This window comes from Bufo gargarizans, chromosome 5, assembly GCF_014858855.1.
Source record: "Bufo gargarizans isolate SCDJY-AF-19 chromosome 5, ASM1485885v1, whole genome shotgun sequence".
In the NCBI taxonomy this organism is placed as follows: Eukaryota; Metazoa; Chordata; class Amphibia; order Anura; family Bufonidae; genus Bufo; species Bufo gargarizans.
Window position 1 is genome coordinate 380,680,220 of NC_058084.1, and position 18,239 is coordinate 380,698,458.

Consider the following 18,239-nt stretch of genomic DNA (forward strand, 5'->3'; position numbering starts at 1 on the left):
TCACCATCAACCCCTTCACTGCCCTAGACCACCAAGCAATGTTACATTTATCCTCCAGGGATGTTAGCACTCTAAAATATTGCCAACTTCCTTTCCTGCCCTATACCAACAGGTTAGTCTCCATTATCTCATTTACCACCCAGAAAACCAGAGATGTTCAATCATTCTACCACCCTATACAAAGAAGTATTTACAACTTTGTCCCTTTCAGGCCTCATGCACATGACCGTTTTGTTTTTTGCGGTCTGCAAGTTGCGGATCCGCAAAACACGGAAGCAGCCAGTGTGCCTTCCGAAATTTGCAGAATGGAACAGGCGGCCCATTGTAGAAATGTCTATTCTTGTCAGCAAAACAGACAAGAATAGGACATGTTATATTTTTTTGCGGGACCACAGAACGGAGCAACGGATGCGGACAGCACACGGAGTGCTGTCCGCATCTTTTGCGGCCCCATTGAAGTGAATAGCTCCACAACCGAGCCGCAAAAACTGCGGCTCGGATGCGGACCAGAACAACAGTTGTGTGCATGAGGCCATAGGCTGGATTTACACGTTCAGATATTTTGATGCCAGAGCCAAGAACGGACGATGACCAGAAAAAAACATATAAAGGAAAGACTGCATCTTCTCCTTTTTTTCTTTCACTCCTTGATTGGGTTTCCAAAACCCAGCCCTCAAGTAGACCAAAGGGTCCCAAAGGTAGGAACCAATCTATCAGGCATTTATGGCATATCCTGTGACTATGTCATAAATGTTTAAGATGGGATCCGCTAAAAAAGTCCAGGGCATATGACAAAATGGTGGTGAAAAAATATTTATTTTTTAGGACTATTTATTGAAATTCTCCAATAAAATATTCAAGTAGACCTATATACTGCATCTTAACAGCAGTATCCTTTCCCTTCCATAAAAGAGCCCTTGTCCTTGTGTAGGAGCTGAAAGCAGTGTATAATAATCTAGAGCTGTATCACAAGTCATGTAAGTGCCATGCTTTCCAGATTTCTCCCTTAAGGTGGAATTGTATTGCAGAGAAAAGTCCTGAGAGGTATTGCTCCTTGTTCTTTATCATTGTAGCTGTGACACTTTGGGAATGGGAATTACACTATTGAAGTCCAAAAAGAATGGGCCTTCCTGCGCGGGCAAGAATGTAGTAGGCATAATATTGTAAATTCCTGCTGGGAGATTGTCTATTTCCAGATAGCAGAAACCACATCTGAGGAAAGAAAACAGTAAAATTGAGGATAAACATATATCTACGCTACACAATCACTTATAAGACAGAACAATCAAGGATGGAAGATATTAGATAGTATATCTTTGGGTTATGGCATCAATATGTGTTCGCTGGGGGTCTGACTGCTAGGGGCCATAGCAACATCTTTATTCAAACATGGAGGGTGTAGCAGTTCTTTATTTGGCTTGCAATGGTTCTGCTCTGCTTTTGCAGCATGCAGAGTACGGGTCCGACATACTTTCTATGGATGCATACTCTGCATGCTTCAAAAGCAGAGCACAGCCGATGTAAGTTGAAGGTGTAGAGCTCTCTGAGAAGTGCTGCTGCAAATTCAGTGCTTTGAATAAAGGTTTAGGTACCCTTTAAAGGGATATTCCCATCTGAGACAATGAGAGCATATCGCTAGGGACCCGCACCTACACCAAGAACGGAGCAGGGAAGGTGGTGGCCAGCCACCGCTCTCATTCATTTGTATGGGGCCGGCGGAATTAGCCGAGCCAGCTCAGCTATTTTTGGTGGCCCCATTGAAATGAATGGAGGGCAACTGCGCAAGCGCTGTGTGCTCCCATTCACGGCACTGGGGAGAGTGCTTGGTGGTGGCCTCCACAACTTTCGGGGATCTGTTCTTGGTGTAGGAACGGGACCTGCACCTATCAGACAATGGGGAATGGGAAAACCCCTTTAATCTTTTACTGCTTGCAAAGATCCACCTTCGTCCATGTGCTCCAACCAGCATAATAGATCAGTTACTGCTCAGCCACCTTTACTTGAAAGGGGCTGAGAGCAATATGAGATATGGCGCATGGATGAAGTTGGCTCTGTGTGTGATAACAACTGACCTGCAACGATCGCACACTGTTGGCATACTATTACTCTTCAAGTCCAGTTCTAGGCTCAGTGGAGGTACAGTATTACAGTCTGGCCAGCCCTTTGAGAGGAACTTATTGCCACAGGCTTACTGTCCCATACAAGCATCCCATCCCAAAGGACATACCTGTAATCGCCGCTGCTTTTCTTCTGGAAGCCTGAAGGTCCTGCATCACCATTTGTGGACACTGTTATTACCTCAAAGCCCACGCTGTATTGCCTGCAAAATAAAATAAAAGGCTTATGGCTACACATTCTAGTAACTGGTTTATCCTTCTGTCTAGCACGATTTGTTATCTTAGCCTACTATTCTTTCAATAAATTATTTTCATCCTTATATTCTATGGATTATTTTACTATAGGTAACTTTTCAATTTGCTGCTGATTCCGCATATTAAAGCCTCATGCAGACGTCCGTGGAACACGGTCCGTGAGATACCGGACTAGCATTGCAGGAGCGCATGGCATCATTGGTTGCTATGACGCCGTGCGCTCCTGCAATGCTAGTCTGGTATCTCACGGACCGTTTTCCACTGACATTTGCCTGAGGCTTAAGAGTTGGTGCTACCCATGTGAACACTGGAGACCTCTGGTACATGTGATGCTACAGAGAAATGGGCACGTGATATGCAAAATGGGGCAGATTTACTAAGAGAGTCCAAAAATTTGCCATTATATATCACACTGGCTGATGCCGGATGATAAACCTGGCGCCTCTTTAGTCTAAATTTACACAAACTATTGCTTGGCTTACTTTATGCCAAAATTCTCTCCACTGTTCACATGTGGAACAGGTCTCTTGATCCACTTAGTAAGTTGCATATCTATTTATCTTATGCTTTTCGAGGCTGCCACCTTTACTCCTAAAGCATTCTGGGAATTTATAAAAATAATGAAGTTACTGAATGATACTGAGCAGCAGTTACAATCATTAAATATAATTAGTGCGATGTCTAACATCTCAACAGTATCCAAGGAGATTCCTGGCATTCGCCTCAGTCTCTATATCTTGTGGTCAGTGTCTGTGTTATAGACCATAGACTGTTGGTTCTGGGCAGGGGCGGATTGGCTATAGACCTTACAGGGAAATTTCTCGGTGGGCTGATGACCAGGGGGCCACCTGAGCTCTCCTTACGGTCGGCCAGTGGACGTTTTTGGGGATGTATTTTGTGCTGTGGTATTTGGCTCTGTTGGGGTGCTATAATGTGCCACAATTTGGTATTGCTGGCCCTGCCTTCTTTCAATTTGGACCAGACTACGAAATGGGGACACTTTAAATTCCCAGTCAACCCCTGGTTCTGGGCCTCCAGTTGTCTCTCAACCCAATTCATTGTTAGCACTGTTCAACATTCTGTTACTTATCCAAGTATAAAAACAGAACAAACAACATAGACAAACAGACCTTGGTCCTCTGAGCTCAACCAGTAATGGTCCAGCTTTCTCCATGTTAAACTGATAGATGGGATTATTTTTGTGGGTATCTCTGAAGTTACCGCAGCCTCCTGCACTCTGGCCTTTCCATTGGCCATTAATCTAGAAGAAAATGTACTTGTTAGAACCCCACAAATTGTCAGTAGAGGTGCAATGTAACCCACCGGATGCATCATTCTTACCCGTCTGTTAATTGTATATGGTGTTGGGATTTTGGAATATGTAAACTTGCAAGCTGCATACACCTACAATACAAAACCGGTAACATGTCAGCTCCCAGGGTGCATCCTACTAAGAGAAATCAGAAATGGACTGAACATTTACGTTGACCTCTTAACTACGATATATGAATTGCAGAATGTAGTAGATGAAAAAATTGGGCGCTTGGGAGAACAGATGCAAACTGACGAAAAAATTTAATTCCAGCCTCCGAATAAAACAATGGAATCCTTTATTGAAGAATAGTCATAAAATCCAGGTATGCCAAAAACACAATGCACAAAAAAATGCACCTTCTGTGATGCATTTTGGATGTATATAAAACCCTTAGTCGTAGCTATATACATCCGAAGCAGGAGGTGCGTTTTTTTTTTTCACTATGTGTTTGGCACACCTAGATTTTATGACTATTCTTCAATAAAGAATTCTAAGCTGGAATTAATTTTTCGTCAGTTTGTATATGGTGGAGTGGCACACTTTTCCGCAGCCTGGACCTGCATTAGAGCCGGCCGTGATTATTTCTTTGCCTTGGAAGAACAGAGTTACAGAATGAACTTCCCCAGCGTTACATAACTGTCTGCATTTCTGGATTAATGTACAGTCAGTGGGTATATGTCAATAAGAAAAATAGGTAAAGAACTGGTGGAAAAGAGCAGCTCCTACTCTAGCGGCCACGTGTGAACCACATATTACATGGTTGCCAATTCAATTGAACTGGTGCATGCAGCTTTCCAGGTGATATTGGTTGTTAACAAATACATATTTCATTTATAATGACCATCCAGGTATCTTTCTAATAAAATGGAATCTGTCAGTTTTAGGCTGCAGTATATAAGATGTGCATAAACTGCTGACAGAGACCCTAAATAAAACCTTGGTCACTTACTTTAAAATCAGCATTGAGGAGTATGAGGAACAGCCGAGTGCCGGAGTCCACTCAATAGACTGTAGAAGCTCAAGAATCAGATATTAATAAGCGCCCAGAAATTAGTGCACTATCGCCACCGACTTCTATAGGAAGAGAGCTTTCAATCCCCCGGGAGGTGGAAGCTGTGAGCTTATGAATATAATAGACTCCAGCGTTTGTGCTGGAGCTGCTCAGTAATGATTTAGCAAAATGACTGGGTCATTTCAAGTCAGTGAGTTAGCATTTTCAGGGCCTCTGTCAGCAGTTTATACTTCTCTCATAAAACTGCTGACAGATTCCCTTAACGATCATTTGCCTCAGTTTACGTGCAGCAACTACCTGATAATCATTTTCTCACTGCTGGTTTACAATCATTCATACAATGACTTCCCTGTAAGCCTGTGATAGACCTGCATTTATACAGAGCAGGCAGAGCTGCTGGCGGAGGAGAGCAGCAGCAGCAGCCTATACCAATACGTAGACAGGAGATGTGTCTCAGACTACTGAAGACTGCTTGTGGGCACAGCATCTACAGTCACAGATGTCAGCTCTGTTCTAATGGAGCTAAGCTAAAAAGTAGCCAAGCAGCAAGTGAAAGAAGCTAAGAAAAAAATGCTAAAAATCAGGAATCAGTTGAAGTGGATATTTGCTTTAATTATGCAGGAGAGGACAACCTTTGATAAAGGATTTCCAAGAGCTGTCCGTTTGGGTCAGCCAATTCACAGTCTGTTCCCTCTCATTAGCACCACAGATTGGGGCACTTGCTGCTGTCTCCAATCTGTGGTCCTGGCACTTACCCTGAGTGTGTAGTGGATAGTGTTCTGCTTTTCATATTGAGACACCACTAAAGTAAACGTGTGGGTACCAGGGGTGGTCAGAGGGATCTTTGTAAGGTAATGAGGACTGTTTATCCGTATTCCATCGATATAAGGTGCAGGGTCAGCTATAAGACATAAGAAATACACATACTGCATGAGGTGACAATGCTCAACAACTGATGCCTAAATTATAATATGGGGAATATAAGATACAAAAAGTGAAGCAATGGCATGTTCCAAATCTACAATACCCCTTTACCAATATTTTCTTAGGTCTGATATTCCTTCATAGTTTCATGTACTTTAGGATTACTTGAATTCAAAGAACCAGAAGTATCTTATATTTATAGGTATGTGTACTTATAAACAACATGGAATCATTTAGTTATAGGGGTTGTCTGGGCTATCAGAGGGTTGGGGTCTGACACTGCAGACTTCCACCAATTAGTTGTTCTCAGGTACCGCCGGTGCCAGACGCAGACAACTGATGTATACCAGCAAGGCGGAGGACACTGTTTTGGCCTGTGTCTGAATATTGGACCCCTATAGAGACATTTAGGGTGTACTTTAGAGTTATTGACGTACCTGCTAATCATCAACAATAAAACGCAATGTGAACCCAGTTTACATGCTTATGTTGCACACGGCCAAAAAAAATCCATACACAATCAGAAAGAACTTCCGCACACCCACAAACTTATGTCGTAATGCACAACACAACATTCAAAATGGATGAAAACCTCCTGTTACATCCCACAGCTGTTATTGGTGTATTCAGATATTAAACTGGAAATGAAGAAAAGAGGTTAGGTCGTTAATAAGGTAGGTTTCTGCTTCCATAACCTTAGTAATGGGGGCCTGCATCAACAGCCACAGCTACATAGTTTTGGAATACCTACAATTACCACCTTTGCACACATATATCAGCAATGGGGTGGGCCACGGAAAAGAAAGATTACTAATAGGCCGAGCAAGTAAGCAACGTGTGAACAAGAGTTCCTATTCACTGACGCAGCACAGGCAAAACTGCAAAATGCTGTATGTATATGGCCAAGGGATCAGATGTTGCCTGCAAGATTAAGAAAATAATAAAACCCAACAAAACAATACACAACTGCAGTATTGTGGTAATACTTCCAAACCAACATATAATTCTTAAATTGCATACCTGTGTAATAACTGAAGGAACAGGTCTTTTTTGGGCTTCTCTAATGTCTCTGCCATATTATTCCCTGGTTCCTAAGCATGGCTAGATGCATTTCACTCAGAAGTAGGGGGCATACCCCTTCTCTGGAAGTCTGCCTGCACTGTACTGCTGTGATATCTTTTCCCTTACTTCCCATTATGTTTGTTTTCAGCTCTGGAGCTCATAGAACAGATAAGGAGGCAGATATCACACTTACAGACACACAGGAGGCTATTATAGTCAAAAGCTGTGTAGAAGCAGTTCTTTTATCAGGCTCAGATAGCTCTGACATTTCATGTGAGCCGTCTTCTGTGTCTCTGTTACGAGGGACAGATCTTGCCTGACAACAGGCAGTGGACTGTAAATTAGGTGGGAGCGAGACCCCTAGTGGCCATGACTTTACAGCTTTTTTACAGGTGGATGCAGGCATTTTTATTTTTTATCAAGTGATTTAGAAATTTGCTAGTTACACCATTCTCTATTAAATGAAATTGTGTGACAGTACAGTGCCTCTTTCAAGGGAGATTATTGATGGTTAATACTAGTTTTATAGGCGGAATTCCTATTACAATGAATGGAAGGTGGTTTGCAGGCGGATACTGGGCGGACTACGCACCAACATCTGCAAGAAACTTCCACCGCGTTATCATGCCTTTAGTTGGAGCATGTCTCTGAGATATGCAGTAGCAAGTGTACAACTCACCTGGGTAGTAAACCTTTTTGCCATCATTCTTGTAAACAACCAGTGTAATAAATTCTCGATTTTGGGCAAAATCATCCTACAATAAATAAGCAGAATAACTTCAGGTGTTGTGCTTTTATACTTTTAACTACAAATGTATTTCTTCATTTACGTCCAAAGTTAAAATTATTAATAAAGTGCTATTTGCGTGTTCCTTTAACAGGTTTTCGTTATAGGCAATATGTCATGGGCAAGTTCGTGGGTTTGAGGCGTTTCACCAATCAGTAATTTTTCCCTTTATAAAAATGCATTTTTTCAGGGGCGTAGCTAAAGGCTCATGGGCCCTGGTGCAAGAGTTCAGCTTGGGCCCCCTACTTTGTGGCAAGGGACAGGAAAATACATAGCCTTCGTGCCACCTGAGGCAAAAATTTAAACAGCATCCCCCCCTCAATCCAAATTCTTGACCTAACCCCTTCCCTTCAGCCAGAGGTGTAACTTGACCAGCATGTACTTTCTATAATACCAGTGTCCTCTTATATGGCACGAGGGTCTTTGGGCCCCCTCAGGCTCCTGGGGCCGGTAGCGACTGCTACCTCTGCACCCCCTATAGCTACGCCCCTGCATTTCTTCCATATAAGACAATGGAGGCTAAAAGACAGATCTGCAGTTTAAGCTTTCATTGTCCCAATACTGTTCCACAACAGGAAATTTGCCGTTCAGCTACTGAATTGTTCAAAACTGCAAAGTTAGTAAGGAGCCCTAACCCCTCTTCATTATCTGGCATGTCACAAGGTACAAGGTGGAAAGTAATTAGTGACTTGGTAACTTACAGATTTCTCAAGCTTATGTAAGAAGAAAGCACTTAGCATGGCTAAATATTTACTCGTTCCTGGTTACAAAGGTGTGGCCATATTATCGCTCGGGAATATTTATGTCACTGACATTTTCCTGCCTTGGATTGTAGATTTATACATCAGAGAAGTGCTGCGAAATATTATGACCCTGTGCCGTTGTTCTTTGGTGAAACACACCCGTTCAGGGTTTAATCACGTTTTCTGATGCAGTTTTTGAAGCCAAAGCCAAGTGTGGATCATAAAGGGATCATGAACAGAGAGAGAAAGCACCAGCCCGGGTATACATATAGATTTTGTGCTGCTTTTAAAAACACATAAAAAAAAGATATATTTTTTTTTTTTTTACGTGATTGTGTGTTTTTACAGGTGCAGTGCTTTTAATCAATGTGGTTCACCTGTAAAAACTACAAAAGCAATGACTACATTGATGCAACAGGTTCCGCCTGTGTAAAAAAAAAAAAAAGCTTTTTTTTTTACGATGCATATTTAAAAATGACTTAGAAGCAACATGTAAACCCGGCCTCACGGGCAAATTCTACTTCACCTCTTTTGTGAATCCACACCACGTCTCAACCAGCTTACCATGCCCTAGCCTCTCACTTCCTCTGGACTGTATACAATATGCGAAATCCAGCACTGCACCAAGTCATAAAAACTGATTCTTTATTGATAGTACAAAACGTTAATATCGCTTATGTGTTTCAGGCTATACTAGCCCTTTCAAAAAAGAATGTGAGGACGAGCACTCTTACAATTGGCATACATTTATTGAGAACCTGATATAATTGATTAGCTAAGATGAATAAAACAATAATACTATAAAATAATGTACATCTGTACGATTTGACCACAATGGGATGCTCAATGGTATCGAACAATCTGACAATCTCTATCCGTCCTGTGGAAAATAATAATGATAGAAAAACCTGATTGGCCTGATATCCAAAAAGAGTTCAAGCAAGAAATGACACTCTTAGAAGTGTAGCTCCACAAGTTTTGCTGTTGTACCGATGTGGTAGGTAATGGCAGATGGTAGTCCCGTCACATATGATGTTATTGTTGACAGAAAACGTATCAGCTTTATAATTGTCGGCTTTACAGCCGCTTACCTCCCCTTCGTATACCCCTATAGTCCCGCGGTTCGCTTCAGACTGAGTTTACGGGGCTCGTCGGGTACGGCTTGTTCTTGTTGTTATTTTTGGTGGCCGGGTTTGCCGGCTGCCGATCGCTTTACCTCCAAAATCTGTAGTATGGAGCAAGCGTGAGGAGCCTCCGGCTGGTAAGAGGCTGGCGTCTCACGTGGTTCTGTTTGGTATCCGGGTTTGATACTTTCGTCACTTCCTGTGACGTGTTTCCTCTAGTACATCCGATATTTCCAATTGAGATTCTCGGATATCAGAAGGTATGATAGCAAAGTTCGATTTGCATGGCCATGCAGTAGATGAAATATCGACAGGTATACAGCGCAATCCCAGACGCGTTTCGGGAGTTATCACACTCCCTTCCTCAGTGGTTGCGCCATACCTGTCTCGGACCAACTTTTATACCTCCCCTCGTCACCTTCAAAACCTGGACCGGAGTTCTGGATAACATCGTTACGTTCCTGTGTACTTTAATATTAGGGCTTCTAGTTTTCATAGTCCGGTATTTATTCGCTGAGTCTTTCGATTTTAGATGTCGTTGAAGGTATACTGTCCTTTCAATTCTTTAAGCATAATATACACTATCTCATTATAATACGTATGAGACTAATGTCACATCACTGAAAGCATCCCATTTGAGGCCATAAATGATAATGGAAACTTGTGTTACCCACTTCGTTTCCTACATTAGATACAATGTATAAAATATATAAAAAATGTATGATATTTATAAAATGTATCCATAAAATATATCAATAATATCGATATAACAATAATACACATATAATTAGTGGATATTTAATATGATATGATTTTATATAACGATGGCGGGCACATATTCGCCACAATTTCACCGATATTGGCAATTCTTATAAAGGATCTCCAGTTACAAGATGGTTTAACCCATTGTCAACCAACAAATGAGGATACCCTTACAAAAAGGATACCCTTACAAAAAGCCAAAGAGTTCCAACTCTGAGTTTAGGCCTGATGGTAACAAACTGCCAAACTCATATATTTTCCGAGACTCCCTCCTAGACATTTGTTTAATATAATTGCCTCCTCTCCAGTGTGGGTCTACCTTTTCCAGTGCCGTAAAGACGAGACTGGCCGGATCGCTGTTAGATTATCCGGATGAAAGATTATCCGGATGAAATAGTTAAAAAAGCGTTGGAAAAGGTCAGGAAACTGGATAGACAAACCTTTTTTGTTGATCAAATGGACACTAAGAGCAAAATATCCCAAACATCCCAAACATCTCAGATAGGTGGTGAGATCAACAACAGAATTATTCTCCCTTTCAATGATGACCACAGAAAAATACAACAAGTGGTAAAGACACATTGGCACCACATACTGAATGACAGGGTGATAGGCCATCTTTTACCCACATCCCCAAAGGTTATATTCACCAGGGCACCCAATTTGGGCATTACAATAGCCCCTTCCGTGAAATCATTAGATAAAAAAAGAACATTGATGGGAACCTGGATGGATTTAAAAGACTTTTTTAAATGCGGAAAGTGCATCGCATGTAAAATTAATAATAAACCCCGCAAGACCATCTCAGTCCCCTCGACACAGAATACATTTGTTTGGGACATCAAAGATTGCCTCACATGCAACTCTACCGGTGTGGTCTACCTGGTCCAGTGCCCATGTAACAGACAATATATAGGTAGAACAAAACGGTTATTAAAGACGAGACTGGCTGAGCATATATCCAACATCAAGAAGGGCTATGACAAACACTCTTTGTCTAAACATTACAAGCAGGCCCATAACAGCGATCCGGCCAGTCTCGTCTTTACGGCACTGGAAAAGGTAGACCCACACTGGAGAGGAGGCAATTATATTAAACAAATGTCTAGGAGGGAGTCTCGGAAAATATATGAGTTTGGCAGTTTGTTACCATCAGGCCTAAACTCAGAGTTGGAACTCTTTGGCTTTTTGTAAGGGTATCCTCATTTGTTGGTTGACAATGGGTTAAACCATCTTGTAACTGGAGATCCTTTATAAGAATTGCCAATATCGGTGAAATTGTGGCGAATATGTGCCCGCCATCGTTATATAAAATCATATCAAATATCCACTAATTATATGTGTATTATTGTTATATCGATATTATTGATATATTTTATGGATACATTTTATAAATATCATAAATTTTTTATATATTTTATACATTGTATCTAATGTAGGAAACGAAGTGGGTAACACAAGTTTCCATTATCATTTATGGCCTCAAATGGGATGCTTTCAGTGATGTGACATTAGTCTCATACGTATTATAATGAGATAGTGTATATTATGCTTAAAGAATTGAAAGGACAGTATACCTTCAACGACATCTAAAATCGAAAGACTCAGCGAATAAATACCGGACTATGAAAACTAGAAGCCCTAATATTAAAGTACACAGGAACGTAACGATGTTATCCAGAACTCCGGTCCAGGTTTTGAAGGTGACGAGGGGAGGTATAAAAGTTGGTCCGAGACAAGTATAGCGCAACCACTGAGGAAGGGAGTGTGATAACTCCCGAAACGCGTCTGGGATTGCGCTGTATACCTGTCGATATTTCATCTACTGCATGGCCATGCAAATCGAACTTTGCTATCATACCTTCTGATATCCGAGAATCTCAATTGGAAATATCGGATGTACTAGAGGAAACACGTCACAGGAAGTGACGAAAGTATCAAACCCGGATACCAAACAGAACCACGTGAGACGCCAGCCTCTTACCAGCCGGAGGCTCCTCACGCTCGCTCCATACTACAGATTTTGGAGGTAAAGCGATCGGCAGCCGGCAAACCCGGCCACCAAAAATAACAACAAGAACAAGCCGTACCCGACGAGCCCCGTAAACTCAGTCTGAAGCGAACCGCGGGACTATAGGGGTATACGAAGGGGAGGTAAGCGGCTGTAAAGCCGACAATTATAAAGCTGATACGTTTTCTGTCAACAATAACATCATATGTGACGGGACTACCATCTGCCATTACCTACCACATCGGTACAACAGCAAAACTTGTGGAGCTACACTTCTAAGAGTGTCATTTCTTGCTTGAACTCTTTTTGGATATCAGGCCAATCAGGTTTTTCTATCATTATTATTTTCCACAGGACGGATAGAGATTGTCAGATTGTTCGATACCATTGAGCATCCCATTGTGGTCAAATCGTACAGATGTACATTATTTTATAGTATTATTGTTTTATTCATCTTAGCTAATCAATTATATCAGGTTCTCAATAAATGTATGCCAATTGTAAGAGTGCTCGTCCTCACATTCTTTTTTGAAAACTCTATCCACTTTCGAGAGGTAGGGTGTCCTCTCTTTGGATTTGCAGCACCACATCATATAGCTACATAGAGAGCAGCCACCACCAACTTGATTCTTTATACTAGCCCTTTGTTGTCTGCTTTTTACTATTGATGACCAATCCTCAGGATAGGTCGTCAATATTAGATTGGCGGGGGTCCAATCCCGACACCCCCGCCGATTAGCTGTTTGATCAGCTCTGCTCTGTTCGCCTGCTCGCCACAGCAACTGCAGTGGTGAGCAGGTGTAATTACAAGTACTTCTATGGGACGGCTCTGTAGTATTCACGTGAACAGACAGAGCCGCCCCAAAGAAGTGAATAGGGACGCCATACTTACGTAATTACACTGCTCACCACTGCAATTGCTGCGTCCAACAGGTAAACAGAGCAGAGAAGGCAGCGCTAGTCAAACAGCTGATTGCTGCGGGTGCCCGGAGTCAGTCCCCAGCCGATCTGATAGTGATGAGGATAGGTCATCAATAGTAAAAAGCGGACAACCACTGTAGTGCTTTGAAAAAGGGCTAGTGTAGCCTGAAACACGGAAGCGATTTTTACTGCTTTGTACTAACAAAAAAAACAAACAAAAAAAAAAGTTTTTTATGACTTGGTGCAATGCTGGATTTCTTGGAGTGCACACCTGATTTTAGCGTCAAAACTACATCAGAATAGCTGAGCAAAATTTGAACATGTGCTGTACATGCAGCCTTTATAGAGGATCAGGCAGCATATCTATCTGCACATTAAAGGAGTATTCTGGTTGGTTAAAGTTATCCCCTAGAGCAGGAGTGGGATTTGAGAAAATGTAGTACTCCCTGCACACAGATGGGCCCTAAAAAGCAGGCGAGTAGCCAACACGACACAATTAGGCCTCGTCCACATTTCTGTGTGAGTGAAAAAGAGCTTACATGTTTCATCCGTGGTTGCTCCGTGTGTACATTTTTACTATACGTGTGTGATCCGTAATTCACTGTTGCTCAGCTATAAATTCATTTCCAAAGAATCTCCTATTAGTCTTCAGTGAAAAATGGATGCACCACAGATGCCATCCATGTTGTGCCCTTGATTTTCACGGATCCATAGACTTCTATGGGTGTGCTTGGTCTGTATCAGAGAAAAGTAGTGCATGTCTCTGACCTTTTTACTGACCCCCGGTCAATAAAAAATATTGAAATGTGAACAGACATTTAAATCAATGGGTACGTGCGCTGTCTGTGAAAAACGGAAATGTGGACGAAGCCTAAGCATTACTCACTGGTACTGAGTTACATATAATGTTTAAGACCATCTGCGACTGTGCATTACATGGACAGCCATTAACTTGCTTGGGAAGCATGTAATGCTACATTTTCCCTGCAGACGGCAACAGCAAATCCCCCGGTAGTTGAAGAGGCCGAACCCATGGCGACTATTGCCCGGTTGGGTTCCATACAAGCATGGGTCGCCTTCATGAACATCCACATTAATGTCACAAATGCATGACATTATATGTAAAACTCAGCATGGGATCAGCAACACAAACCTTATCAGTGATGTGCCTGCTTAGCAAAATCCACACTGCAGCTCCGCCCTTTGGACACTGGACATCAAGTCTGTACTGGGGATTGTTGGCAAGACTGTAGGCGTCTTTCACAGGACCCTGTTTTGCATCCCATGTACTGGAAAAAAATGTTTTTACAATTATGAAAGGGTTTCTTCTTTTATGGGACTAAATAAAGATAGAAAATAGGATGCACCTCTAACTATATATGAGCTTTACAAATCAGTAGTTTTGTCCATAAATATTAAAAAGTATTTCTACAGCTTTTATGGTAGATGATAGTGATGACATATCCTCCGGATAAGTAATCAGATCGGTGAGCATCTGACAGCTAGCAGCCCCACCGGTCAGCTGTTTTCTGCAGCCTCAGAGGCCGAAACTCTCCGGAAGCACGGCTCCAAGAGGCCGAAACTCTCCGGAAGCACGGCTCCAAGAGGCCGAAACTCTCCAGAAGCACAGCTCCAAGAGGCCGAAACTCTCCGGAAGCACGGCTCCAAGAGGCCGAAACTATCCAGAAGCACAGCTCCAAGAGGCCGAAACTATCCAGAAGCACAGCTCCAAGAGGCCGAAACTATCCAGAAGCACAGCTCCAAGAGGCCGAAACTATCCAGAAGCACAGCTCCAAGAGGCCGAAACTATCCGAAAGCACAGCTCCAAGAGGCCGAAACTATCCGAAAGCACAGCTCCAAGAGGCCGAAACTATCCGAAAGCACAGCTCCAAGAGGCTGAAACTATCCGGAAGCACAGCTCCAAGAGGCCGAAACTCTCCGGAAGCACGGCTCCAAGAGGCCGAAACTATCCAGAAGCACAGCTCCAAGAGGCCGAAACTATCCAGAAGCACAGCTCCAAGAGGCCGAAACTATCCAGAAGCACAGCTCCAAGAGGCCGAAACTATCCAGAAGCACAGCTCCAAGAGGCCGAAACTATCCAGAAGCACAGCTCCAAGAGGCCGAAACTATCCAGATGCACAGCTCCAAGAGGCCGAAACTATCCGAAAGCACAGCTCCAAGAGGCCGAAACTATCCAGAAGCACAGCTCCAAGAGGCCGAAACTATCCGAAAGCACAGCTCCAAGAGGCCGAAACTATCCAAAAGCAAAGCTCCAGGAGGCCGAAACTAAACAAAAGCACAGCTCCAAGAGGCCGAAACTAAACAAAAGCACAGCTCCAAGAGGCCGAAACTATCCAGAAGCACAGCTCCAAGAGGCCGAAACTATCCGAAAGCACAGCTCCAAGAGGCCGAAACTATCCAAAAGCAAAGCTCCAGGAGGCCGAAACTAAACAAAAGCACAGCTCCAAGAGGCCGAAACTAAACAAAAGCACAGCTCCAAGAGGCCGAAACTATCCAGAAGCACAGCTCCAAGAGGCCGAAACTATCCAAAAGCACAGCTCCAGGAGGCCGAAACTAAACAAAAGCACAGCTCCAAGAGGCCGAAACTAAACAAAAGCACAGCTCCAAGAGGCCGAAACTATCCAGAAGCACAGCTCCAAGAGGCCGAAACTATCCAGATGCACAGCTCCAAGAGGCCGAAACTATCCGAAAGCACAGCTCCAAGAGGCCGAAACTATCCAGAAGCACAGCTCCAAGAGGCCGAAACTATCCGAAAGCACAGCTCCAAGAGGCCGAAACTATCCAAAAGCAAAGCTCCAGGAGGCCGAAACTAAACAAAAGCACAGCTCCAAGAGGCCGAAACTAAACAAAAGCACAGCTCCAAGAGGCCGAAACTATCCAGAAGCACAGCTCCAAGAGGCCGAAACTATCCGAAAGCACAGCTCCAAGAGGCCGAAACTATCCAAAAGCAAAGCTCCAGGAGGCCGAAACTAAACAAAAGCACAGCTCCAAGAGGCCGAAACTAAACAAAAGCACAGCTCCAAGAGGCCGAAACTATCCAGAAGCACAGCTCCAAGAGGCCGAAACTATCCAAAAGCACAGCTCCAGGAGGCCGAAACTAAACAAAAGCACAGCTCCAAGAGGCCGAAACTAAACAAAAGCACAGCTCCAAGAGGCCGAAACTATCCAGAAGCACAGCTCCAAGAGGCCGAAACTATCCAAAAGCACAGCTCCAGGAGGCCGAAACTAAACAAAAGCACAGCTCCAAGAGGCCGAAACTAAACAAAAGCACAGCTCCAAGAGGCCGAAACTATCCAGAAGCACAGCTCCAAGAGGCCGAAACTATCCAAAAGCACAGCTCCAGGAGGCCGAAACTAAACAAAAGCACAGCTCCAAGAGGCCGAAACTAAACAAAAGCACAGCTCCAAGAGGCCGAAACTATCCAGAAGCACAGCTCCAAGAGGCCGAAACTATCCAAAAGCACAGCTCCAGGAGGCCGAAACTAAACAAAAGCACAGCTCCAAGAGGCCGAAACTAAACAAAAGCACAGCTCCAAGAGGCCGAAACTATCCAGAAGCACAGCTCCAAGAGGCCGAAACTATCCAGAAGCACAGCTCCAAGAGGCCGAAACTATCCAGAAGCACAGCTCCAAGAGGCCGAAGCTATCCGAAAGCACAGCTCCAAGAGGCCGAAACTATCCAGAAGCACAGCTCCAAGAGGCCGAAACTATCCAGAAGCACAGCTCCAAGAGGCCGAAACTATCCAGAAGCACAGCTCCAAGAGGCCGAAACTATCCAGAAGCACAGCTCCAAGAGGCCGAAACTATCCAGAAGCACAGCTCCAAGAGGCCGAAACTATCCAGAAGAACAGCTCCAAGAGGCCGAAACTATCCGAAAGCACAGCTCCAAGAGGCCGAAACTATCCAGAAGCACAGCTCCAAGAGGCCGAAACTATCCGAAAGCACAGCTCCAAGAGGCCGAAACTATCCAAAAGCAAAGCTCCAGGAGGCCGAAACTAAACAAAAGCACAGCTCCAAGAGGCCGAAACTAAACAAAAGCACAGCTCCAAGAGGCCGAAACTATCCAGAAGCACAGCTCCAAGAGGCCGAAACTATCCAGAAGCACAGCTCCAAGAGGACAGAACAATCCGGAATCACAGCTCCAAGAGGCCGAAACGATCCGAAAGTACAGCTCCAAGAGGCCGAAACTATCCGGAAGCACAGCTCCAAGAGGCCGAAACTATCCGAAAGCACAGCTCCAAGAGGCCGGAACTATCCGGAAGCACAGCTCCAAGAGGCCGGAACTATCCGGAAGCACAGCTCCAAGAGGCCGGAACAATCCGGAAGCACAGCTCCAAGAGGCCGGAACTATCCGGAAGCACAGCTCCAAGAGGCCGGAACTATCCGGAAGCACAGCTCCAAGAGGACGAAACTATCCGGAAAGCACAGCTCCAAGAGGCCGGAACTATCCGGAAGCACAGCTCCAAGAGGCCGAAACTATCCGGAAGCACAGCTCCAAGAGGCCGAAACTATCCGGAAGCACAGCTCCAAGAGGCCGAAACTATCCGGAAGCACAGCTCCAAGAGGCCAAAACTATCCGAAAGCACAGCTCCAAGAGGCCGAAACTATCCGAAAGCACAGCTCCAAGAGGCCGAAACTATCCGAAAGCACAGCTCCAAGAGGCTGAAACTATCCGGAAGCACAGCTCCAAGAGGCCGAAACTATCCGAAAGCACAGCTCCATTCAAAGTGTAGTGGCCATGCCGTTGTACTGCAGCTCAGCTCCCATAAAGTGTTGTTTTAATAGTTAAAAAAAAAAAAAAGTTCTTTGCGTTTACATATTGACACTCAATCTTTTAATATTTCTGACTATGAAGCTGTGTAAGGGCGTTTTTATTTCAGGGCGATCTGTCATTTTTATTGGTACTATTATAGGGTACGCAAGAGGTTTTGATCACTTTTGGTTCAATTTCTTTGGGGAGGGGAAGTGACAAAAGAATGGCAATTCGGCCATTTTGATTTCTTTTTCTGTTCCAATGGTCACCATATGGGACTAATATTTTAATATGGGATAAATATTTTAATACTTTAGTATTGCCGCATCGGCAAATAGACAAAGACATATTGTCAGCAAATGATTTACCAATAAGCTAATTATAGGGACAACAGCACTTTATCCCCACTGCAAAAATGGCACTGTAACAAAGCT

General features: G+C 43.6%; 1 protein-coding gene across 2 annotated transcripts in view; it reads right to left on the bottom strand.

Moving 5' to 3' along the window:
• Positions 1-813: 813 nt before the first annotated feature.
• CAPN7 (calpain 7) overlaps positions 814-18,239 on the bottom strand; it is a 79,274-nt gene continuing 61,848 nt past the window's right edge. Inside the window, exons 15-21 of one of the 2 annotated variants that reach the window (XM_044293840.1) lie at positions 14,187-14,322; positions 7,365-7,440; positions 5,455-5,600; positions 3,714-3,776; positions 3,503-3,633; positions 2,228-2,320; positions 814-1,212 (exon numbers count right to left, since the gene is read on the bottom strand). In XM_044293840.1, the coding sequence (XP_044149775.1) occupies positions 1,065-1,212; positions 2,228-2,320; positions 3,503-3,633; positions 3,714-3,776; positions 5,455-5,600; positions 7,365-7,440; positions 14,187-14,322 (793 nt within the window). In that variant the 3' untranslated portion in view covers positions 814-1,064. The remainder of the gene's footprint in view (positions 1,213-2,227; positions 2,321-3,502; positions 3,634-3,713; positions 3,777-5,454; positions 5,601-7,364; positions 7,441-14,186; positions 14,323-18,239) is intronic. The other variant, XM_044293841.1, reaches the window with a different exon arrangement.